This window comes from Schistocerca nitens, chromosome 1 (genome assembly GCF_023898315.1).
Source record: "Schistocerca nitens isolate TAMUIC-IGC-003100 chromosome 1, iqSchNite1.1, whole genome shotgun sequence".
Classification (NCBI taxonomy): domain Eukaryota; kingdom Metazoa; phylum Arthropoda; class Insecta; order Orthoptera; family Acrididae; genus Schistocerca; species Schistocerca nitens.
This window is the reverse complement of record NC_064614.1, coordinates 943,040,681-943,066,801: the sequence shown is the minus strand read 5'-3', so window position 1 is coordinate 943,066,801 and position 26,121 is coordinate 943,040,681. Positions and strand designations below refer to the sequence as shown.

The following is a 26,121-nucleotide window of genomic DNA, read 5'->3' as shown; positions in this document are numbered from 1 at the left end:
ATTTTCTGGCTTCAGCAACAGCAAATTGTTACATTTCATCCTAACCTAGGCCTTGAGCTACATTACAGGTCAGTTTTTTTTCTTTTTTCTTTTGTCATTCATATTGAAAATAATTTTAATCAATTCATATATTCTGCCAAATAGAAATCATTAGATTCAGCAATTCTCATAGGCTACTGAATACTATGATGCAACTAGTTATGCTGAACATCAACAAATTGCCAACATCAGTAAGCAACACAAGAGCTGCAGACACCATTAATGCACTTCAGCTAATTTCTATAAAACATACCATAATCACAGAAATAGGAAAGGGAAGTAATGCTGAGTGACAGAAGAAGTAATTCAATTTATCAACCAAAGAAGAAAACATGAAAATATTCACATATAGAAATCAAACAATGGAAAATCCAGGATGGAATGTAACAATACCAGAGAAGGGAAGTTGCTACTCACCATATAGCGGAGATGCTGAGTCGCGATAGGCACAACAAAAAGGGATCCTTCCTAAAAACCCAGAATCCTAAACCCCTCTCCTGGTTCAGATTCACTGATGACATCTTTGCTATCCGGATTGAAGGTGAGGCCACCTTATTCACATTCCTCCAAAACCTCAACAACTTCTCCCCCATTTGCTTTAGCTGGTCCTACTCAACCCAACAAGCCACGTTCCTAGATGTTGACCTTATGTTGACCTTCACATCAGAGACGGCTACATCAGTGCCTCCGTCCATATCAAACCTACTAACCAGCAGCAATACCTCCACTTCAACAGCTGCCACCCATTCCATACCATGAAGTCCCTTCCATACAGCCTAGCCACCCGTGGTCGCCGCATCTGCAGTGATGATCAGTCCCTCTCAAAATATACCGAGGGTCTCACTGAAGCCTTCACTGACCGTAATTATCCTCCCATCCTTGTACAAAAACAAATCTCCCGAGCCTTATCTTTCCAGTCTCCCTCCTTACACAACTCCAGTCCCAATCCTTTACCTCACAGCTCATACCCCTGTAATAGACCTAGATGTAAGATCTGTCCCATACATCCTCCTACCACCACCTACTCCAGTCCGGTCACTAACATCACCTATCCCAACAAAGGCAGGGCTACCTGTGAAACCAGTTATCTGATTTACAAGCTACACTGCAACCACTGTGCTGCATTCTATGTAGGCATGACAACCAACAAGCTGTCTGTCCACATGAATGGCCACTGACAAACTGTGGCCAAAAAACAAGTGGACCACCCTGTTGCTGAACACACTGCCAAACATGATAGCCCTTATCTCAATGACTGCTTCACAGCCTGTGCCACATGTATCCTTCCCACCAACACCAGCCTTTCTGAATCCCACAGGTGGGAACTTTCCCTGCAATATATCTTACATTCACGTAACCCTCCTGGCCTCAACCTTCGTTAGTCGCTCTCCTCACCCATCCAGCCCCCTCCCTGTTCCCATTGCAGCACTACACAGCCGTCATTTCACCACCACACCCAGTCATTTAATTTCTCTCCTTTCCACTACTTACCCCTCCCCCCTCTGCACTTTCTCCTGCCCCCCCCCTCTAAACTGCAACACTTCACTGTCCGCCACTCCCACCATACTATCCCTCCTCTTCCCCGCCCCAGCCTCCTCTTTACCCCTACCCAGTCGCCACTCCCAACATGCACGGGTGCTGCTGCTCGCAGTGTGGTTTCAACTCTCTGAGACTGCAGACCTGTGTCCCCACGAAGATGAGAGCGGACAGATAGAAATGGTACACAGATTGCCTATAAGAGGGAGGATGTGATAAGAGAAGAAATGTGTGTTCTTCAGCGAACAGAGGATCCAGTATTAGAGGCAACACAGGTCCGAAGACTTGCAATCAAACAGTGCAGAAGTCATATATAGCACGCCTCTGGAACTTCTAAAATCATTGGGAGAAGTGGCAACCAAATGGCTATTCAAGACTGTGTATATAATCTACGAGACTGGAGACATACTAGTGGACTTTCTGAAAAAAAGTCATCTCCACAATATTTAAGACAGGGCGAGTGCGAGCAAGAGTACAGGAACTATTGCATAATCATTATCACAGCTTACACATTCAAACTGACAAGAATAATACAGAGAAGGGAAAAGAAAATTAACAAGCTTTTAGATGATCTGTTTAGGAAAGGTGGAGGCACCATACAGGTAGTACTGACATTACATTTAATAATGGAGGCAAGACAAGAAAAATGAAGAAACATTCATAGTATTTGTCAACATATAAATAGCATTTTAACATAAAATAGTGCAAGATGTTTTAAACTCTTTAAAAAAAAAAAAACAGGGAAAGACTGGCAGTGTACAAAATGTCCAATAACCAAGAGGGGAGAATAAGAACAGTAGACCGAGACAAGAACTTAGACTAATAAGGATGTAAGACAAATTCAGTCTCCTCCCTACTGCTTGCCATTTTCCTAAAGAGACAACCTTTCTGTCTCTACTTTTTCAGGTTAAGCACACTGTACTGATCCTGCACTTCCTAACTTTGTGGTTGTTTATTTGCCTAACAACACTTTTTTTGTGTATCTCCATTTTTGTTAGAGTTCTTTTTGTGTGAATTTTTACCATTATTTTGCTAAGGGGGCAGTTTACTCTCATAACAAGTTTGGCCACCTTGGAGTTCCTTGTCTGTGTATCTGGTGTCCCAGACTAGAAATTAACTTCTTGTCCACCTGCTGTAACTTTTCATATATATGTCAACCAGTCAACTTAAACAAAAACCAATCAAAACAATACAATTCCAGTAAGTTCATTTAATTACCTTGTCAGGAACTCAAAGGGTAAGAGCATGGTGAGTTACAGCACATAGCCTTCCAGTCCTTTAAGCAGATGGCCTAGTTTGCCTGTGGCTTTTCTCCATACCTCAATCACATATTCCAACAGCAGTATCAGATCCTGATGTGGCTAATACAGAGTGGGGATAAAGCACCTGCCAATGGCCAAGTGCTTTACCCCTGACCTCACATATGTGCTGTCTCCAGGTGAGACACTTGTCCAAGATAAGCCTACATTACTCCACAGTGTGAGACCGTACGATGGGCCCTCCCATGATCCACACTGGCTAGAGATCGATAAGCACTCTAGGCCATGTGATTATGGTCTATAGTCGAGATGGTGTAAGGATACCCCCGACAGTTGCAGTGGCCTCAGTGTGGTAGTTTTGCGCACACACCTCAACCAATCATGTAATGAGATTTTGTAAACATCTCTATGGCAATGCCTCAGTGTTGTCACAGCTCTATATACAGCTACTGTTTTCACTTGTAGTCGTATGTGCTTCACAGCTGAAAGCAAGCTACAGCACTCCTGTCTGCCAGGGATCTTCATATGCCGTCTCAATTACAGCTTTTAGTGAAATTACTCCAGATGTTTGCAAGCAGCACGTCATATCTGCCATTTGGGCACCATTCTGATACCTGTACACTGACGAAGCAATGACAGAAGTAAAAGAACAGTTCAGGAGTGGAGTTAGAAGTCAAGGTGAAAGATATCGATGACAAGATTTCCTGATGGTATTGCTATCTTCAGTGAAAAAGAGGACAATTATAGGACACACTGAGCTGAATGGACTTTGTAATGAGCACAAAATTTGGTAAGAGTAAACCTAAGGAAGAAATTTAATCTGCAGCAGGAATGAGATTACAGATAATCTTCAAATCAAAATTGCAGACCACATAGTAGACGAAGTGGCAGAATTTGGCTACTTTGTAAACAAAATAATGCATTACTGATGAAGCTCAAATGGCTCTGAGCACTATGGGACTCAACTGCTGTGGTAACAAGTCCCCTAGAACTTAGAACTACTTAAACCTAACTAACCTAAGGACAGCACACAACACCCAGCCATCACGAGGCAGAGAAAATCCCTGACCCCGCCGGGAATCGAACCCGGGAACCCGGGCGTGGGAAGCGAGAACGCTACCGCACGACCATGAGATGTGGGCTACTGATGAAGCATGGAGAATAAGAAACACACTACAACAGGCAGAGTATTCCTCACAGAAGAAGCTAAGTAGAATCAGCCATTGGCCATATTTGAGGAAAACATTTCTGAGGATGTACTTTTGGAGCATAGCACTGCACAAAAGTGAATTGTGGTCTGTGGGGAAAAAATAGACAAGAAGAGAATTGAAGCATATGAGATGTGATATGGAAGGACGATGTACATGAAGTGGATTGATAAGAAGTGAGGTGGTTCTCCACAAAATCAGCAACAAAAAGCATATACACAGACACTGCCTAGACGAAGGAACAGGAAAATAGGATGTGTTAGCACATCAGAGAATGAATTCCAAGAAACAAATGGTGCCTCAAAGGGCAATATCTTTAAGGAAAGATCGAGATTAGAATATCTCTGACAAATAGTAAAGGACACTAGATTTTACGTACTACTTTGAGACAAAGAAATCGGCACAGGAGAGGAAGTTGTAGCAGACTGCTTCAAACCAGTCACTCAACTGATGGTTTAAGGGAGTTAGGAACAAGAGCATAATGTGGAAGGCATCAAAGTCACCAAATACCTCTCAGAAAGAGAGACGAGCAGCTCTACATGATACTATGTTAGATAAAAAAAGAACATTATTACTGACTGCTTACTTTATATAAGACATATATAGACATCTGCATAGTATGGCAGTTATAAAGTAAACTGGTGCTCCTTTACCCCGCACATTCATGACAATTTGTTTTGGGGTAGCTCACATAAGACAATCTGGACTAGACAACATGTGGTATGATTTACAGAGCACCTCATGTTGATATATGCATTCCGGTGTGTGTGTGTGTGTGTGTGTGTGTGTGTGTGTGGGGGGGGGGGGGGGGGGGGGGGGGGAAGAAGTAGTCCTGAACAGTCAGTTGATTGCCTGTTTACGTTCAAACACACTGGTCCCTACATTTCAAACCCTAAAGTACTGTAGGCAATTCCAATTCATGGAATGCTAAAGTCGGAAAATCAAGACAGAAGACAGTAAAAAATTTGTGAAAAATATCGGAAATAGAAAGATACACGTTGTATGTCTAGTTTTGTTATAAAATGCTTGAACAAAATTAAAACCATCTTCCCCACCAACATAATAACACTTTCAAACAGTTATTTTGACTGCGAAATACCAATTTTGCATTACATTTACTCTAAGTCAACAAACGTTTAAAACATTTACGTGTCAAGGACTTTTTGAGCTTTAGTGTAGATAGGCTTAACTTCATGGTTTCTCACATTTTGCCCAGAAAAATATTGCTGCCTCTGGTTAGGGCCTGTAACTTACACAAGTTGTTGTTGTGCTCTTCAGTCCTGAGACTGGTTTGATGCAGCTCTCCATGCTACTCTATCCTGTGCAAGCTTCTTCATCTCCCAGTACCTACTGCAACCCACATCCTTCTGAATCTGCTTAGTGTATTCATCTCTTTGTCTCCCTCTACGATTTTTACCCTCCACGCTGCCCTCCAATGCTAAATTTGTGATCCCTTGATGCCTCAAAACATGTCCTACCGAACAATCCCTTCTTCTAGTCAACTTGTGCCACAAACTTCTCTTCTCCCCAATCCTATTCAATACCTCCTCATTAGTTACGTGATCTACCCACCTTATCTTCAGCATTCTTCTGAAGCACCACATTTCGAAAGCTTCTATTCTCTTCTTGTCCAAACTAGTTATCGTCCATGTTTCACTTCCATACATGGCTACACTCCATACAAATACTTTCAGAAACGACTTCCTGACACTTAAATCTATACTCGACGTTAACAAATTTCTCTTCTTCAGACACACTTTCCTTGCCATTGCCAGTCTACATTTTATATCCTCTCTACTTCGACCATCATCAGTTATTTTGCTCCCCAAATAGCAAAATTCCTTTACTACTTTAAGTGTCTCATTGCCTAATCTAATTCCCTCAGCATCACCCGATTTAATTTGACTACATTCCATTATCATCGTTTTGCTTTTGTTGATGTTCAGCTTATACCCTCCTTTCAAGACACTATCCATTCCGTTCAACTGCTCTTCCAAGTCCTTTGCTGTCTCTGACAGAATTACAGTGTCATCGGCGAACCTCAAAGTTTTTATTTCTTCTACATGGATTTTAATACCCAATCCGAATTTTTCTTTTGTTTCCTTCACTGCTTGCTCAATATACAGATTGCATAACATCGGGGAGAGACTACAACCCTGTCTCACTCCTTTCCCAACCACTGCCTCCCTTTCATGCCCCTCGACTCTTATAACTGCCATCTGGTTTCTGTACAACTTGTAAATAGCCTTTTGCTCCCTGTATTTTACCCCTGCCACCTTCATAATTTGAAAGAGAGTATTCCAGTTAACATTTGTCAAAAGTTTTCTCTAAGTCTACAAATGCTAGAAACGTAGGTTTGCCTTTTCTTAATCTTTCTTCTAAGGTAAGTCGTAAGGTTAGTATTGCCTCACTTGTTCCAACATTTCTACGGAATCCAAACTGATCTTCCCCGAGGTCCGCTTCTACCAGTTTTTCCATTCGTCTGTAAAGAATTCGCGTTAGTATTTTGCAGCTGTGACTTATTAAACTGATAGTTCGGTAATTTTCACATCTGTCAACACCTGCTTTCTTTGGGATTGGAATTATTATATTCTTCTTGAAGTCTGAGGGTATTTCGCATGTCTCATACATCTTGCTCACCGGATGGTAGAGTTTTGTCATGACTGGTTCTCCCAAGGCCATCAGTAGTTCTAATGGAATGTTGTCTACTCCCGGGGCCTTGTTTCGACTCAGGTCTTCCAGTGCTCTGTCAAACTCTTCACGCAGTATCTTATCTCCCATTTCATCTTCATCTACATCCTCTTCTATTTCCATAATATTGTCCTCAAGTACATCGCCCTTGTATAAACCCTCTATATACTCCTTCCACCTTTCTGCCTTCCCTTCTTTGCTTAGAACTGGGTTGCCATCTGAGTTCTTGATATTCATACAAGTGGTTCTCTTCTCTCCAAAGGTCTCTCTAATTTTCCTGTAGGCAGTATCTATCTTACCCCTAGTGAGACAAGCCTCTACATCCTTACATTTGTCCTCTAGCCACCCCTGCTTAGCCATTTTGCACTTCCTGTCGATCTCATTTTTGAGACGTTTGTATTCCTTTTTGCCTGCTTCATTTACTGCATTTTTATATTTTCTCCTTTCATCAATTAAATTCAATATTTCTTCTGTTACCCAAGGATTTCCATTAGCCCTCGTCTTTTTACCTACTTGATCGTCTGCTGCCTTCACTACTTCATCCCTCAGAGCTACCCATTCTTCTTCTACTGTATTTCTTTCCCGCATTCCTGTCAATTGTTCCCTTATGCTCTCCCTGAAACTCTCTACAACCTCTGGTTCTTTCAGTTCATCCAGGTCCCATCTCCCCCATCTCCTTAAATTCCCACCTTTTTGCAGTTTCTTCAGTTTCAATCTGCAGTTCATAACCAATAGATTGTGGTCAGAATCCACATCTGCCCCTGGAAATGTCTTACAATTTAAAACCTGGTTCCTAAATCTCTGTCTTACCATTATATAATCTATCTGATACCTCTTAGTATCTCCAGGATTCTTCCAGGTATACAACCTTCTTTTATGATTCTTGAACCAAGTGTTAGCAAAATTCTACAAGGCAGCTTCCTCTTTCATTTCTTCCCCCCATTCCATATTCACCTACTACGTTTCCTTCTCTCCCTTTTCCTACTGACGAATTCCAGTCACCCATGACTATTAAATTTTCATCTCCCTTCACTACCTGAGTAATTTCTTTTATCTCGTCATACATTTCATCTATTTCTTCATCATCTGCAGAGCTAGTTGGCATATAAACTTGTACTACTGTAGTAGGTATGGGCTTTGTGTCTATCTTGGCCACAATAATGCGTTCACTATGCTGTTTGTAGTAGCTAACGCGCACTCCTATTTTCTTATTCATTATTAAACCTACTCCTGCATTACCCCTATTTGATTTTGTATTTATAACCCTGTAGTCACCTGACCAAAAGTGTTGTTCCTCCTGCCACCGAACTTCACTAATTCCCACCATATCTAACTTTAACCTATCCATTTCCCTTTTTAAATTTTCTAACCTACCTGCCCGATTAAGGGATCTGACATTCCACGTTCCGATCCGTAGAACACCAGTTTTCTTTCTCCTGATAATGACGTCCTCTTGAGTAGTCCCCGCCCGGAGATCCGAATGGGGGACTATTTTACCTCCGGAATATTTTACCTAAGAGGACGCCATTATCATTTAATCATACAGTAAAGCTGCATTTCCTCGGGAAAAATTACGGCTGTAGTTTCCCCTTGCTTTCAGCCGTTCGCAGTACCAGCACAGCAAGGCCGTTTTGGTTAATGTTACAAGGCCAGATCAGTCAATCATCCAGACTGTTGCCCTTGCAACTACTGAAAAGGCTGCTGCCCCTCTTCAGGAACCACATGTTTTTCTGGCCTCTCAACAGATACCCCTCCGTTGTGGTTGCACCTACAGTACGGCCATCTGTATCGCTGAGGCACGCAAGCCTCCCCACCAACGGCAAGGTCCATGGTTCAAGTATGACTACCAAATAATACCTCATGCATTTATTCAAAATTCAGGAAAAGAGTTTTAAAGAAAATAATTTATAGGCCTACATGACTAAAAAATGTCATATTATCTAATTTTTCTGAAGAAATATTATCATAGTTAAAAAAGTTAAGGCATTAATGCCATTTCCCACGGTTTGAGTTTTCCCATTTTCAATCATCATCGAGACAGTTAACTTCCTATGATTACTCATTTTCAAAACAATTCTGAAGTTTGCAACAATTTCAAATTATTTTATTTTTCCAAATTAAAGATGAAAAGGAAGCTCAATAATTGTGTGTGTGTGTGTGTGTGTGTGTGTTTTAATCACAGCTCATAGTATTACGAACAAGGCTTTTTTTTATCAGAAGTAAAAAGCGCCATCATGTCTAGTTTTTAGTTACAATTTTTTTTATTTTCCCTTTTTAAAAAACTTCATTTAAAAAGGCCTACAATGTTTTAACAAATCAACAGAAAATAAAAATACTGTATTTAATTATTTCATAGAAATCATATGGAACTTAGAAACATGTTTTTTCCCCATCAACTTTAAAATATTGATGTGACACGTTCAGTCTTGGACCTGTATTATTCATGTTGAAAATGGTCCAAACATCCCAGGCTATGCAACAGATCACTGTCACCATAATCAATATTCTACAAGGGAGCATTATCACACTTAACCACATCCATACAGCCACAAAGAGTGACTTATAAAAACAATGCATATCAAATCTAGGTTGTCTGACAGCAATGCTGGTCCAGTGCCTTTGCAGCTGCACCTTCCTGTTTCATACTGGTCTGTCTAAACATTTATTATTTGATTTGAATTCAACAAACTGAAGCCATGGTTTCCAGAAAATAGAATAAGACAATATGAATGTCTCAACTGGTGAGGACCATATGGCAGTACAAAAAAGTGCAGCTAGTCTTGTACAGCAGACATTTACAACAATATAGAATGCCATTAATAAGGTGAAATTTTAATTTCTATTATATATATGCCTAATGATCACAAATGAACATAACAAAATTATTACACACTTCACATTCAACAATTTCAAAATGTTGGAAAACAACTAATACGTAATCTTTCTGCCTAAACAATTAAATTTAACTCACTCTCAACTATGCCACAGCACTATAATTTGTGCAGGATGTTTGATCAATTTAATGGTCAAACGTGTAAATTTCTTCTGGTACTAGGCTATATAAAAATTACAGACTAAGTTTTACAGTCATTTGTAGACCCTGCACAATTTATTCTGAAAACTGGACATATCCGAAGCTAAGAATAAAAAAATAAGGCTCATTTGTCTGTTTGTAACAGTCTAAAGATTATTAATTTCAGTTCTTATAGCTATGTCACTCGATATTTCTGGAGCGCAGCAATTAATGGAATTAATTAGAAGACAAAGTTTGTATGTTCATTAGGGTCAGTGTCGGCGAATAACTAATGCCAAATACATGAAATGGTACACAGTAAACGCGTGAATAGCAGAAAATCTTGTTACTTCAATTCTCTCTTTACATATTCTCTGAAATAGCAAGGACATGTTAACATTTGGCGTCTCTCTCCTATTCAGCAATAATCTAGAGGTGTTATGACACGCATACACCTTATAACGACGGGTTGTCTCATAAGTGGCAAACCCAACTGGGTAGATATTGTACTCAAGTAAGCGATATAAATCTCTCTAACAGTAAACGCCAAGCATGCGTTTGACACACGAAGCTTGTTTAGATGCCTGGAAAAATCGCTTTCATTCATCCTGGTGCATTCGAAATTAAGCGAGAAAGAGTCAGGCTACGAAATTAATGGGCAAACAACTAAATTTGCAGACCATAAGTGAGCCAGGAAAGAAATCCAAACAGGAGGCACAAGGCACCTATGCAATGGCTGCCATGCTTTCCAAAACATTGAGCTATCACATTAAAACTATTATACTAACGAGCATTGATTTTGCATTTCTAACACTCACCCTTATTCTTCGGCATTTTGAAATCGAGGTGATTTCACCAGAAGTTATCCAGACAAACAGTATAATGCAAATAGACAACGAACCAATTTCACAACCATACCAAACTGCAAAGACACTGCTCTTCGAAGGACCGAAATTAGCAACTTTAGCAATGACATGAAATCATTGATACTAATAACAGAATTATTATAAAAATGAATTAACTATTCTTCAGTTTTTAGTTACACGATTATATACATTAAAAATTTATTTTTTGTAAATAATGTTTTTAATTTGACTCAAAAGCAAATGACTCTCGCAGCGCGGCGAATAAGCGTTCCTTATAAACATAAATAGTTGGGGGTGCGATAAATTGTAATAACTTTGTGATCGTAATTTATCTGAATGTTTCAAAATTTATTTTGGGAATAAGTTGTAAGCGTAAGGGAATGCTGTGCCGATTTCAGCAGTGTGGAACAGAGACATATGTATTAACATCGAAATCCGAACGTGAGTCCAAAGAAAATGACACTTGTATAGCACTCCCGTTAAAAACAATAATTAAGAAACAGTTGCACAATATTCCTGGTACAAATTACAAATAAAAACTCATATTTATATGAATGTGTACAGAAGTCATCAGTATCTAATAACACTGAAGTAGATCCGTTTATTTACTTATGACAAAGTTCAGTATACGTACTGTAACTGTAACCGTAGCTACGTAGTTACAGCAAACATTCCTAGCAAAATTTGCAAAGGTCGTGAAACTGTTGATCAGAATACATTGCAACCAATTTGGTAGTTAAATAAATTAATGAAAAAAGAATGAATGAGAAACCTGCAGAAAATACACTCACTTCATAATTTGGTAAGAATTTGGCAGTAATCTGCCAAATCAAAAATTCTCAAGACATTGACTGTTGAAACAATATTCGCGGTACCGTGAACGTTTATTTCTTCAAAAGAGCCCATAGATAGCAAATGTAAAGATTTAGATATGAAGAAGTTTGTTACCTAAGCTATACTTCCTTTGACAGTACGCCCGTATGAGCAGAAAACCTAGATGAAATATTTAAGTTGTAACTATTTACTCATATTTTGTGTCGTCGCCGCATGATGAATTAAAACAGGATAACATTATATAATTTTAATATATGCAAGCACACGACAAATGAATATTATGCTCCCAGGATGATACATATGCATGGGATATACATACTGATAAATAACACAGGGAAATGAGCTAAATCTTCCATACTACTACACTGTGCTCAGTGTTGCAAGTCGGTGGCTTCTGACATGAGGCTCTGCTGTGGCTGTTGGTGGACCAAGTGTAAGGCTGTTCTGTGGCTGCAAGTGGCCCCGTAGAACTCAGCAAGTTAAGAGTAGTATGATTTAAGCAGCAATTATCCAGGCGGTGACTACTTTAAAGTTCTTGTCACTTATCCTTGAATGCTCCTGAATGGTCGATACCAATGTCAGTTCAGACGGGCTTTAGAAGTATCCTTGAATGCATGGATTGTCAGCAGTTTGTTTCTCTCATAGAAATGTTGAAGTATCTAAACTGACAGAAGACTGTATGAGAGTGATGTCCATCACATAGAAATATTTGTAAAATCTCAAAGACCAGGCCTAGTGTCTCGAAAAGTTTAAGGTTGTCCTGCAACTATATATTTATATTCATTGTGGCTCCCGATAAATTGACTGTATCAGTTATTTATAGAAAAGTTGTCTTGATAGTTACAACTATAGTCAAATAAAGATAGGAAATCTTTGGATTTATTGAAAGCTCCAATGTCACTTTGCCAACTCACCACTAGACTGTCACCTTTCCACCTAACCTAGACCTCAGGTTACACTCTAGATTAGTCTGCACCACAACCTGCACACAAAAAGTATTTTCAGCATGCAGTTCTTATTCTGTTTGTGCACATAATATGTCACATGCCACATCACTGTTATGTCACATGATTAAGACATCATGTAGTATCAGTAGGCCCTCCATTTCTTACTGACTGATTTGTAGATTTTTTTTGCATATTTAGTTGATTATGATAGTACAATGTTGACTTCTTTATATAAGTTATACTTTTTTTTTTTGCATTTCACAATGTGTTACAAAAGTTTGCTAAGCAGACAGTTACTTATACAATGTGAAACTCTCCACTATAGTTCTTGCCTTTGAGGCACACACTCTCTCTCTCTCTCTCTCTCTCTCTCTCTCCCTCTCCCTCTCCCTCTCCCTCTCCCTCTCCCTCTCCCTCTCCCTCTCCCTCTCCCCCCCCCCGCCCCCCTCCATTCAGAGACACATAAAGGTGTTTCTTGAAGTTTATTTTCCATTTTATTCCCATCTACATAAATTACCTTCAAGTTAAGTGTTTTAGAATTTAAAAATGTTAATGTATTATAAATAATTCAGGACTAAAGAAGGCCATTCACCAGATAACAGAAGTATTGAGTCTTCGACAAGCACAGACAGAACTTTCTGTGTGCCTGTCGATGAATCAGTGCTTCAGCTATTTGGTGAGGGGTCTTCTTTACTCCTAAATTATTTAAATTTTACTAGAGGATTACCAGAGACTGGTATACCACCCATCTGCTTTGACCAATGATGTTATCACAATGCCGAAAACCACTGTTTTGAGCATATCCAAAACGGCTGCCAAAACATTGATTGTAACACCTGCAAAAATATAGATAGCACACAAACCAGTTCAGTGTCTAAATCCAATGAAATTAGTGGGACAACTGCAAGAAATGGGAGGGTTTTGGGTAGGCACAAGCCAAGAATTCAATAATAAAAACAAAAACGTCATTCAAGATGCAACATTCTGCAAAAAACAAAACACTCAAAAGTGCCAAAAAATAAAACCCAACAAAACCTTACAAAACACACCGTAAGATCACATCATCCCAAACTCCAGTTAACTTATATAGCTCAACCGTAGACCAGGATTCAATTTTCTGCCTATGTTTTACCTTCAGTATATCTGTATGTGGAACACAGCTACTGTTACATCTAATAATAAACAGCAATTTTAAACTTGTTTGAAGTATTTGTTGTCCCCCCCCCCCCCCGCACACACACACACACACAACTACAAAAGGTACACTATGCGATCATAAGTATCCGGACATCCCCAAAAACATACGTTTTTCATATTAGGTGCATTGTGCTGCCACCTACTGCCAGGTACTCCATATCAGCGACCTCAGTAGTCATTAGACATTGCGAGAGAGCAGAATGGGGCACAGACTTCGAATGTGGTGAGGTGACGGTGTCACTTGTGTCATTTGTCATATGTGAGACTTTCCACACTCTTAAACATCCCTAGGGCCACTGTTTCTGATGTGATAGTGAAGTGGAAATGTGAAGGGACTTGTACAGCACTAAAGCGTACAGGCCAACCTTGTCTGTTGACTGACAGAGACTGTTGACAGTTGAAGAGGGTCGTAATGTGTAATAGGCAGACATCTATCCAGACCATAACACAGGAATTCCAAACTGCATCAGGATCCACTGCAAGTACTATGACAGTTAGATGGGAGGTGAGAAAACTTGGATTTCATGGTCGAGCAGCTGCTCCTTAGCCATACATCATACCGGTAAATGCCAATTGACACCTCGCTTAGTGTAAGGAGTGTAAACATTGGACGATCGAGCAGTGGAAAAATGTTGTGTGGAATGACAAATCGTGGTACTCAATGTAGCAATCTGATGGCAGGGTGTGGGTATGGCGAATGCCCGGTGAACATCATCTGCCAGCATGTGTAGTGCCAACATAAAATTTGGAGGCGGTGGTGTTATGATGTGGTCGTGTTTTTCATGGAGGGAGCTTGCACTCCTTGTTGTTTTGACTTACTTGACTTAATTCGTTTGGCACCTGTGGGGGCATAGGACATCCAGGAGAACTCGCCATCCGTCTCTGTCTTTGGCCATTTGCCTCAATTCTGCCCAGGTCTTGTCAACTCTTTTTGCTTCCCCTTCCACTGTCCTCTTACATGTGCCCCTAGGTATTCCTCTCTTCCTTGTTCCCTGGGGCTTCCATTCTAATGCTTTTTTCTTGATGGCTCCATCTGGTTTTCTCAAGGTGTGCCCCAACCAACCTCACTTTCTCTCTCATATCTGGTATTCTGTAGGTATCTGGTTTGTTATTCGCCAGAGCTCCTCATTACACATTTTTTCTAGCCACCAGATATTCTTGTGCGTCAAAGACATCTATTTATGAAGCTTTGTAACTGGGATGTTTTCTTTTTATCCTTTTTCCAGCTTTCGCTAGCGTATAAAAGGTCAGCCTTCACATTTGTATTAAAAAATACAGGTTTTTGCTTTTTATGTGATATTTCTATTTTTACATATTGAATACTATTGTATGAAGGCAGCATATGACTTTTTACTGCGGTTTTTCACGCTATCTCCAGCTCCACCATCTCCTGTCACTATACTGCCCAGATACAGGAATGAGTTGACAGTCTCCACCCACTGCTCCCCTATTAACAGTGGCAACTCCATGTTCCCTGAATTTACTCTCATTTCCTTTGTTTTGCCTGTATTTATCTTGAGGCCAGCAGTCTCTGCTTCTTCTTTCAGCAAGTTTAATTTAGCTTGCATATCAGTCAGCCTTTGAGCTAATACAACTATGTTGTCTGCAAAATCCAAATCCTCCAGACGTTCATGGATCCCCCACTGGATTCCTCATTTCCTGCCTGCTGTGACTCTTCCATAACTGAGTCTAGAACAAGTAGAAAAAGTGTTGGTGGAAAAATGCATCCCTGCCAGACTCCAGTTGTTACTTTTATCAGCTCTGTTATATTTCCCTTGTGGAGTATGCAACATTTGTAGCCATCATATAGAATTTTTATGATGTTTAAGATCTTCTGTGGTATGCCATACTTCTGCAACACCTGCCAGAGCACTTTATGTTTCACGGACTCGAAGGCCTTTTGAAAATCAATGAATGCCAGGTACATGGTTGTTGAAATTCTTTGCTTTGCTCTAAAATGATCCTAAGAGTGTTAATAAGATCAACACAACTGCATTGTGCCCTAAAACCAGCCTCTTCTTTACGCAGTTGCTTTTCAAGAGACAACTTACTTCTGTTTAAAATAATTCTGTTGAGGAACTTACTGGGCACTGACAACAATGTAATACCATGCCAGTTGTTAGAGTCTGACGAATTTCCCTTTTTTGGGAGCTTTACCACCAAACCATTTGTCCACTCCTTTGGAGATTTCTCTTCAAGCCAAATATGCTTCAGCAAGGGATGGAGAATTTTAACAGTACTTTCAATATCGGCTTTTAAGAGCTCCAGTGCTGTGTTGTCTAGGCCTGGAGCCTTTGTATTCTTTAGGGTTTACAAAGCAATCTTAATTTTGTCTGTATGGGGCACTGCAAATTTATATCCTAATCGTCTTCGACTTCCTCTGGAACATCTCTTACCTGGTCCTCTTGGTTGTCATCACAATTTAACAGTTCCGCGATGTGCTTCTCCCATATCTGTAGCTGTGCCTGTTGAGTTTTAAGCATCACCCCATCCTTGTTCTTAACTGGTCCTTCGCGTCTGAAGTTCTTCATTGACAACTGTTTGGTTATATTGTAGAGCTCTTTCATATTTCCTTGTCTTGCTGCCTCTTCTGCTGATTTTGCTTGCTCATCTATCCATTTCCTTTTATCTTGACTTAGCCATATTTTCACTTTTTTGTTCACCTCCATGTATTCTTTATGCGCTTCGCTCTTCTGCGCTCTTGTCTTGCAAAGATTTAACTTAAGTTTTAGTTCTTTCCTGTGGCTGATTTCATTCCATGTAGCATCGGAGATACATTCCTTCCTTTGATGTGCCTTAAATCCTAAGATTTTTCTCCCACATCTAAATAATTGTCTTTGATTTATTGCCAACATGTTTCAATTTCCTCTTCCATAATGTTTTCTTCAGAGAAGATTTGGAATCTGTTTTGTAGTTCATGGGCAAATGTTTCTTTGATCTGTTGGCTTTTTAACCTTGCGACATCTAATTTCTTGCTCCTGTGATTGAGCTTGGTTCTATTTGCCACAATCTTCAGTCTGAATTCCTCCAAAACTAGGTGGTGATCACTTCCAATGTCTGCTCCTCTTCTATTTCTGACATCTAACAGAGAGTGTCAGAACTTGTGGCTTATGACTATGTGGTCTATTTCATTTTTGGTAACATGGCCTGGAGAAAATCACATTATCTTATGGCAGTTACGATGTGGAAACAATGTGCCTCCAGGTCATGTTCAGTGCACATATCTATCAACAGTTCACCATTTACATTCCTGATCCCCACGCCATGCACACCCATGATATGTTCAAGCCCTTCATTTTCTGAACCAACTTTTGCATTTAAGTCACCCATTAAAATGTTTGTGTCCCTAGAATTTGTTTGTCTAAGGACTCCATTAAGCTCTGCATGAAATGCATCTTTTAATTCTCCTTTAGCTATTTCAGTAGGTGCGTAGCATTGAATTACAGTGACATATTGCACATTTGTTTTAAAGCGTGCAGTTGTTATCCATTCTGAAACTGGTTTCCACACCAGTAATCTCTTCTTGGTGCTTTTGGATAGTAAGAACCCTACACCATTCCTATGCATTGCATCCTCACCTATCTGACCCGCATACAGCAGCAGTCCTCCATTTTGTGTTTGGAATTCCCCAGATTCTGACCACCTTATTTCACTTAGTCCCATTATATCTAGTCGATAGTTCCCCATCTCTTTGTCAACCTGTCTTAGCCTCCATGCCTCTCTCCACATTCTTACATTCCAAAACCAATATGGGTTTTCCTTTTCAGGCCAAAGATCATATCCTTAAGATCCATCCAGCTGTTTGTCCTTTTAGTTTCTGTGATATGTGTTTTTTGGTGGTGCGGGTTATCATTCCACAGCCCCCGAGTGTTCTGGTGAGGCTGCCACCACATGGCCTGGATACCTGCCAAGGTTTTATTTCAAGGCCTTACCCCTTAGATAGCTTGTTTTCACCACAAGTACAGAACGCTATCCATCCCTTCACAGTAAGGCCTATGTGCATCAACATTGTCCTGGTTTCCAAGGATCTTCTGCTGTCCACATTAGGGGACTGTGTCTGCTGCCACACAATCACAGAGAGGAAAAGGAAAGGAAGGTAGGGTATAGGATGGGATAGAATAGAATAGGACAGGATAGGACAGGACAGGACAAGACAGGACACTAGACGGGACGTTATGAGACACACTTCGTCGGGATCCTCTATGGAGACACGTCCGGCCTGGGAGGCCCTGCTGGAAGTTGCACTACCACCAGTATAGCCCTCCACTTCATTGGATCACACAAACCCCCTTGTCCACACGGCCAGTGTGGAAAGGAAGGTAGGGTCTAGGATGGGATAGAATAGGACAGGACAGGACAGGACAGGATAGGACAGGACAGGACAAGACAGGACACTAGACGGGACGTTATGAGACACACTTTGTCGGGATCCTCTATGGAGACACGTCCGGCTTGGGAGGCCCTGCTGGTAGTTGCACTACCACCAGTATAGCCCTCCACTTCATTGGATCACACAAACCCCCTTGCCCACACGGCCAGTGTTTCATTAAGGTGGTGTCACCTGAGGGGGCCTTGTTGTGCTTGGCACTGTCAGAGCACAGGCATACATTGATGTTTTAAGCATCTTCTTGCTTCCCACTGTTGAAGAGCAATTCGGGGATGGCAACTGCACCTTTCAACACGATCGAGCACCTGTTCATAATGCACGGCCTCTGGCAGAGTGGTTACACAACAATAACATCCCTGTAATGGACTGGCCTGCACAGAGTCCTGACCTGAATCCAACTTCGTGCCAGGCCTCACTGACAGACATTGATACCTCTCCTCAGTGTAGCACTCCATGAAGAATGGGCTGCCATTCCCCATGAAACCATGCAGCCCCTGATTGAACGTATGCCTGTGAGAGTGGAAGCAGTCATCAAGGATAAAGGAGAACCCACACCATAATGAATTCCAGCATTACCAGTGGAGAGCACCATGAACTTGTAAGTCATTTTCAGCCAGGTGTCCAGATACATTTGATCACATAGTGTAGCATCCCAATCTCCTGTTAACCTGTATAGCTCAACCCTATACCAGGATACCAATAAACCCCCTACACAACTATAAAAGCTGCTATCCCAAGCATTTCACTTTCACTCCAAAACAAACACATTGTGGCTCAATGATGTCACCTAACACATGATAGCAGAGTGCAACTATGTCACAAGTCGAAGAAGATGGGTGGTGTCCTACAGCCCTGTTTACTATCTACCAGAAATACCTTGCAATATTTAACCTGTTACAAAACATGCATTATTCCTACTACATATGCATTGTGCCCATAACATCCTCAAGCTTTATGTACTCACAGGGTGTGGACTGTTGTGTCGATTCCCTAAGGTCTCGACACAATGAGTGGCTAGGTGCACGCGAAACTAACGCAGACGGGCGTAAATTCTGAAACAGGAGACTGGATGAAAACTATAAAGAAAAGAAGAGAGATTTTAATATACTTAACTTTAATGTAGTCTTGTTCTTGTTGAAATACATCTCTTGCATAGTAGTAAGCAATTAGCAATGATACACATGGCGCCTTGCTAGGTAGTAGCGATGGACTAGCTGAAGGCTATTTAATCTGTCTCTCGGCAAATGAGAGGAATACTTGGTAGGTCTAGTCGCAAGCTATGTCGTCCGTACAACTGGGGCGAGGTCATGTCCGTGTCTTGTGACCTGCCCTGTGGTGGCGCTACGTTTGCGAATACACAGTGGCGACACGCGGGTCCGACATGTACTACAGGACCGCGGCCGATTTAAGTTACCACCTAGCAAGTGTGGTGTCTAGCGGTGACACCACATTCCTCCCCCGCAAATCGGCGAACGGTCGTGAGATAAGGCTTCCGCCCGCCGTGGGGAGGACCCCATGTTGACGTATGCGATGAGGTGGGGAGCCTAACAACAGGCGAGGCTGTGCCACCCGCACCCGGCCATTCGGTCCGAGGGGAGCTAGGAAACGCCTGCAAACCTAGTCCAGGGTGCACGTCAACATGAGGTGTTTGCGCACGGAATGATATAAGAGGAGCCGCGGGGTCGACCTCCATGTGGTCGGAGCACCCGACGGGCGAAGACGACATCTGGGCCGGAGCGGGCAAGAGGTCCATGGCGGAGGACGGCTGGTCACGGGAAGCAAGCGGCGGCGCGTGACCCAGGGAGGCGCGAGGCGGCTGCAGCGAAGCGTCCGCTGCTGGCGGCGCCGGCGGCGGCTGCGGCGGCGCGACGCCATGAGGCAAAATGGAAGGCATCGTCGGTAACACCTGGGGATGAGGCGAGCCAGTAGATGGGTCCCCAAGGCGCTGACCTGACGGCTCCGTCGCTGAAAGCAGACGGGGAGCGGCAGAACCCAGGCGACGACAGAGGCGCAGCTGATGGAGATGCCGACGCACCTCACCAGAGGCCCCCAAAACCAAATACATCGCGCGGCCGAGGCAGCGAAGAATGCGCCCTGCAAGCCAACGCCGTGAACCGCGATAGTTGCGATAATAGACAACGTCGCCAGGAGCAAAAGCAGGAGACTGCCGCAGCACAGGAACCTGATGTGGCGGATGCAGCAAAGACATCAAAGTTCGATGAGAACGACCATGAAGCAACTCAGCCGGCGAGCGACCATCGCGAGGCTGAGAGCGATATGAAGACAAAAAGAGCAACAAAGCGTCCTCCCGAGAATGCGACTCTTTCAACTTCAACATCTGCGACTTGAAAGTCCGGACCAATCGTTCAGCGGCACCGTTTGACTGAGGCGAAAACGGCGCGGATGTCAGATGTTGAATACCATTGGCCTTGCAGAACGACTGAAATTCTGCGGACATGAATTGTGGGCCATTGTCGGAAACAATAGTCTGCGGAAGACCTTCAATGCAAAAGATAGCAGACAAGGCTTGGATTGTGGCAGAAGACGTCGTGGAAGACATCCGGACAACAAAAGGAAAATTACTGAAAGCATCGACCACAACCAACCATCGAGCATTCCAAAATGGCCCAGCAAAATCGATGTGCAAATGTTGCCAAGGGGAAGTGGCTTTCGGCCAAGCAAAGAATTTCCGCGGCGGTGCGGATTGTTGTTCGGCACACGCCACGCAAGAGGAGCACATAGTCGTAATCGCAGCATCGATTCCGAACCAAGTACAGTGCTGTCGAGCAAGTTGTTTCGTTCGCACTATACCCCAATGTCCTTGGTGAAGAAGCCGTAAGACAGAGGACTGTAACGAACGTGGGACCACGACTCGGGATTGATCATTATCGGAACGCAACAACAAAACACCACGTCGTACAAAAAGTCTCTCCTTGTGAGCAAAAAAACGGCGAACCAAAGGATCCTCGATCCGTGACTTTGACAAGGGCCATTGCGTAGCAACAAAACGCAAAACGGGAGCAAGGACAGGGTCAGCAGCTGTGGCTGTAGCTACACGACGAAAATCAATCGGAAACGATGCGACCACGTCATCGGCTTCCGAATCAATGAACATGCAAGCAAGTTCGGAAGAATCGAATGCCTTATCCTCAGCAACAGGCAAACGGGACAACGCATCAGCGTTGCCGTGCTTAGCAGTGGACCGATACAAGATATCGTAGCGGTACTGCGAGAGAAAAAGTGACCAGCGAATGAATTTCTGCGCTGTACGTGGAGGCACAGGCTTGGTCGGATGAAAAAGTGATGTCAACGGTTTGTGGTCCGTGATGATGGTAAAGTGACGACCATACAAGAAGTCATGGAACTTGGTAACACCAAACACGAGAGCTAAGGCTTCTTTCTCTATTTGTGAATAATTTCTTTGCGCAGATGAGAGCAATTGGGACGCAAAGGCAATAGGGCGATCATGCGAGCCATCCTTGTGCGCAAGCACAGCACCGATCCCGAAATCCGATGCATCGACCATCAACAAAAGGGGTTTTCGGGGATCGAATGGCGTAAGGCAAGTATTGGAAAGTAACGCCGATTTCAACTGGCGAAAGGCGCGTTCGCATTCCGTCGTCCAGACGAATGGAACACCTTTACGGCGTAAGCGATGAAGCGGAGCTGAAATGGAAGAAGCATTGCGCACAAACCTATGATAATAAGTGACCTTACCCAGCACACTCTGTAGCTGTTTTAAGTTCTGCGGTGACGGCAAGTCCTGAATGGCACGAAGGTGCTCTGGACTCGGATGTATACCTTGGGCATTTATGACATGCCCCAGGTACGGTAAGTCACGAGCAAAAAACACACATTTGTCCTTCCTCAAGCGAAGACCATTCTGACGCAATACCTGAAATAATGTTCGGAGATTTTGCAAAGGTTCTGCTTCTGTCTTTCCTGAGATCACAATATCGTCCAGATAGTTCGCAGCCGTAGGGACCGACGCACAAATAGTTTGTAAATATTGCTGAAATAAAGCAGGGGCGGATGCACACCCGAATGGCAGTCTTTTGAAGCGATACAAGCCAAGATGCGTGTTAACCACTAAGACGCGCTGGGATTCTTCGTCCACAGGTATTTGCAAGTACGCATCTGCTAGGTCCAATTTTGAAAAATATTTTCCCGGGCACAGTTTGTCAAAAAGATCTTCCGGGCGGGGCAAAGGAAAAGTAGCAGTCACAAGTTGTGGATTCACAGTTGCCTTGAAGTCCACGCAAAGTCTCAATTTTCCGGAAGGTTTTGGCAAAATGACTAAGGGTGAGGCCCAGAGAGAAGCCTGCACACGTTCAATTACACCTTGAGATTCTAACTCGGCCAATGTTCGTGCGACCTCATCACGCAATGCGTGGGGAACATTGCGCGCTCTGAAAAATTTCGGTTGCGCGTTGTCTTTCAGTTCCAAATGCGCTTCATAGTTCTTAGCGCAACCAAGGCCCGGTGCAAAAATGTCTGCAAATTCGTCACAAAGACTAGAAACACTGGCGGAAGGCACAGTCTGATTCACTGAAAGGACCTGATTTACAATAGACATATTAAACAATTGAAACAAATCTAAACCAAACAAGTTCACTGCACTAGAGGAACGAAGAACGTAAAATGACACAAGTTTTGTCTGTCCCTTGTATGTTGCAATAAGGCTGCACTGTCCTAACACAGGTATATGCTGTCCTGAGTAACTAGTTAACTGAACATTTGCGGCACGCAATGGCGGTTGGCCCAGTTGTTTGTACGTGTCGTGATTGAGCAATGAAACTGCAGCTCCGGTATCGAGCTGGAATGGTATCACTTGTCCTGCAAAGTCTAAGTCCACAAAAAGTTTATTGTCTTGTTGACGACAAGAGCGACTGTCTCGTGCAATTTGAACTGATACAGGTCCAGAAGCACTTGCAACTTTACGGGATTTCCGGCGACGTCGACGCACACTTTGGGTGGGACGAACACAGTCACTGTTAGCTAAAGTGTCACTGGACGGGTGGGAATGTACTACATGGATGTCCATGGGTGAAGGTCCACGAGCCTGATTGTCCTGGGTTCGATTCCGGCGCGAAGCAAAGGGCCTGGAATGTGTGTGATTGTCTGACCTAAGCTTTTTCTGGCAAACACTTTGTACATGTCCTTTCTTGTGACAGTAAAAGCAAATAGCTTGGCGTGACGGGCAATTTTCACGCGAATGTCTAGTTGCACACCGCGGGCAAGATTTCACTGCATTTGCCTACTTACGCGGCGCACGTGGTTGCAAGCTAGGCGGCCGCAGCGAAGTCGGGCGCGAGGGCCGCTTAGCGTCCCGTGCAGCGGGCCCGGCGGGCCGATTAATGTGACACACTGCTGGCGAAGTTTCAAATGATTCCTGAGCAGAGTCAAGTGTGTCTTGCCTGTCCAATATGTCTATCACTTGTTGCAGGGAGGGATTAACTAGTTTCAAAATCTGTTCCCTTATGCGAACATCAGAAACGTTCTGTGCAATTGCATCACGCACCATAGTATCTGAATATGGGAGGCCACATTCACAGGCAAACGCGCAGTCTCTAGTAAGTCCTTGCAAAGTTGCTACCCACTCCCTATTAGTCTGACCGGCCGTACGTTTTGTACGAAAAAACGTATACCGTTTGGCAACTACATTTACTGTTTCTTTGAAATAGGCATCCAAAGCAGACAAAATTTCTTCGTAGGACAGAGTTGCTACGTCGCGTCGGGGAAACAATTTCACTATCACACGGTAGGTAGACACACCGACACAAGAAAGCAAAAACGGCTGCCGCTCTTTACCTTGAATTCCATAAGCAGTGAGGTGGAAGTTGAACTGGCTGGCCCACTCAGTCCAGCTTTCGGTTGTGGCCTCGAAGGGCCTAAATGGCGGTGCGACAGCGTTGTGTGGCTGCGGTAGCGAAGAAGCGGCTGCCGCCGCATCGGTTTGCAGCGCACGTTGACCCTGGACGAGCTGTCCAAGGGCTTCCAATAACGCCTGCGTCTGCTGATTCTGCAAGCGAAAAAATTCGGACAGTACATCTGGAGAATGCGGCGAAGCCATGACACAAACAAATTAGAGCAAATATAACACAAAGACTGCAACGTGGGCGCGGCACCACACCTCGTCGCCAAAATATTGTTGTGTCGATTCCCTAAGGTCTCGACACAATGAGTGGCTAGGTGCACGCGAAACTAACGCAGACGGGCGTAAATTCTGAAACAGGAGACTGGATGAAAACTATAAAGAAAAGAAGAGAGATTTTAATATACTTAACTTTAATGTAGTCTTGTTCTTGTTGAAATACATCTCTTGCATAGTAGTAAGCAATTAGCAATGATACACATGGCGCCTTGCTAGGTAGTAGCGATGGACTAGCTGAAGGCTATTTAATCTGTCTCTCGGCAAATGAGAGGAATACTTGGTAGGTCTAGTCGCAAGCTATGTCGTCCGTACAACTGGGGCGAGGTCATGTCCGTGTCTTGTGACCTGCCCTGTGGTGGCGCTACGTTTGCGAATACACAGTGGCGACACGCGGGTCCGACATGTACTACAGGACCGCGGCCGATTTAAGTTACCACCTAGCAAGTGTGGTGTCTAGCGGTGACACCACATGGACAATGGGTCAATTGACAAGCACCTTAAGGAGGTCAGCCAATCATGGCTGGATTTAGGTTTAGGAAACCCAAGTTTCCAAGCTGGTGCTGGACGAGGCCATCAGTCCTCTGTTATTGCGAGCACTTTGGATGCTTCTGTGATTACAGTAGGACATGACAATGGAACATTGTAGGTTACAGAGAACTGAGATCTTGGGTTTAATCAAGCAGACTGCAATGACAGAAGATGTTGTTCCCAAGTGGAATGAGGGGAGGGGGGTCATCATAATGGTTCTGAAAGGTTTTATGGGGTGTGCCACAACTTCACCTACTTTACCAACCTGTTCATCTCATAGTAATGTCAGGTCTAGTGGTAAAGAATGTGCCTGGAAAATGAGATGTCACGGTATTAACACTTTGTGTATGGTTCACGTAGATTTATGTGTTTTCATATCCGACTGTTGTGGATGGATAACGTAAATTTACATTTCTCATTGTGCATTCATTTTTGTAGACCTGTTGCTCATGCCAGTAATGATTTCAATTTAACTAAAAGTTATATCTGAACTGGAGGGTTCAGTGCAGTGAACAACAGTATCAACTTATTTTTATCTTTTGTTCTACTGCCAACAATCAGTACCGTGAAATATTTGGTTCTGTATATAGTTGTTGCCTTGTGTGATATGGTGTGAAAGCAGTTGATGGTAGGTGAGATTCTTGCTGAACTGTTTGCTATCAATTGTTATGATGTACCAAGTGATTCAGATAATGTTACTGATAGTGCTAGTGGAAGTGAAGGAGAAAATAACATGATTCTAATCAACCAAAGTATGATAATTGTGAACGATTTATATTATGAAGCTTCTGACAGTGAAAACTGGCTGAAGATGGACAAGACCATTATTTTAGCAACATGTAGAGGAATTCCAGGTGTAAAAACCCTTCCCAATGTGATCAGTAGTGTTATAAGCACCATGGAATTATTTCTAGGGGATGAATCATTTGATCAGATGTCGACACAATCAAAATTGTATTACGAACAAAACAAAAACCATTATAAAGAATCTTCCAAGTCTCCAAATGTCATTTTTGAACTGAAAAAAATTCTGGGCATGATTATCTTGATGGGGAAAATTAAAAAAGATTAATCAATAGATCCTCTAATAGACACACCAATTTTTGGCAAGCTAATGAGCAGAAATCGATATGAGCAGATATGGATATTGCGGCATTTCAGTGACAATTCCTTACAGAGTGGTCAGGAAAGCAGGCTCTACAAGATTGAAGCAGTGCTGAAGTACCTCATCGATAAATTTCAGACTGTATACAAACCTGAACAGGAACTTTCTCTTGATGAAGGAATGATATCATGTAGAGGGCGGCTTCATTTCCAGACATATATCCTGGAAAACTTATCAGATGTGGTTTGCTTGTTCTTACGGATTGTGACTTGCAAGTGGCTATATCTCCAATCTAAAAATATACGCTGGGGGAGGAGAAAAGCTTCAAGACACTCTCTCCCTCTTTACTTTCACCTC

At 42.7% G+C, this 26,121-nt stretch overlaps 2 protein-coding genes across 2 annotated transcripts in view; one reads left to right on the top strand and one right to left on the bottom strand.

Moving 5' to 3' along the window:
- Positions 1-10,714, bottom strand: part of LOC126194058 (eukaryotic translation initiation factor 1A, X-chromosomal) — a 51,459-nt gene extending 40,745 nt beyond the window's left edge. Inside the window, exon 1 of the mRNA XM_049932736.1 lies at positions 10,565-10,714. Coding sequence (XP_049788693.1) covers positions 10,565-10,580 — 16 coding nt within the window. The 5' untranslated portion in view covers positions 10,581-10,714. The remainder of the gene's footprint in view (positions 1-10,564) is intronic.
- Positions 10,715-10,883: 169 nt separating this feature from the next.
- Positions 10,884-26,121, top strand: part of LOC126237383 (intraflagellar transport protein 88 homolog) — a 97,045-nt gene continuing 81,807 nt past the window's right edge. Inside the window, exon 1 of the mRNA XM_049947470.1 lies at positions 10,884-11,053. The gene's annotated coding sequence lies outside the window, so the exon portion shown is untranslated. The remainder of the gene's footprint in view (positions 11,054-26,121) is intronic.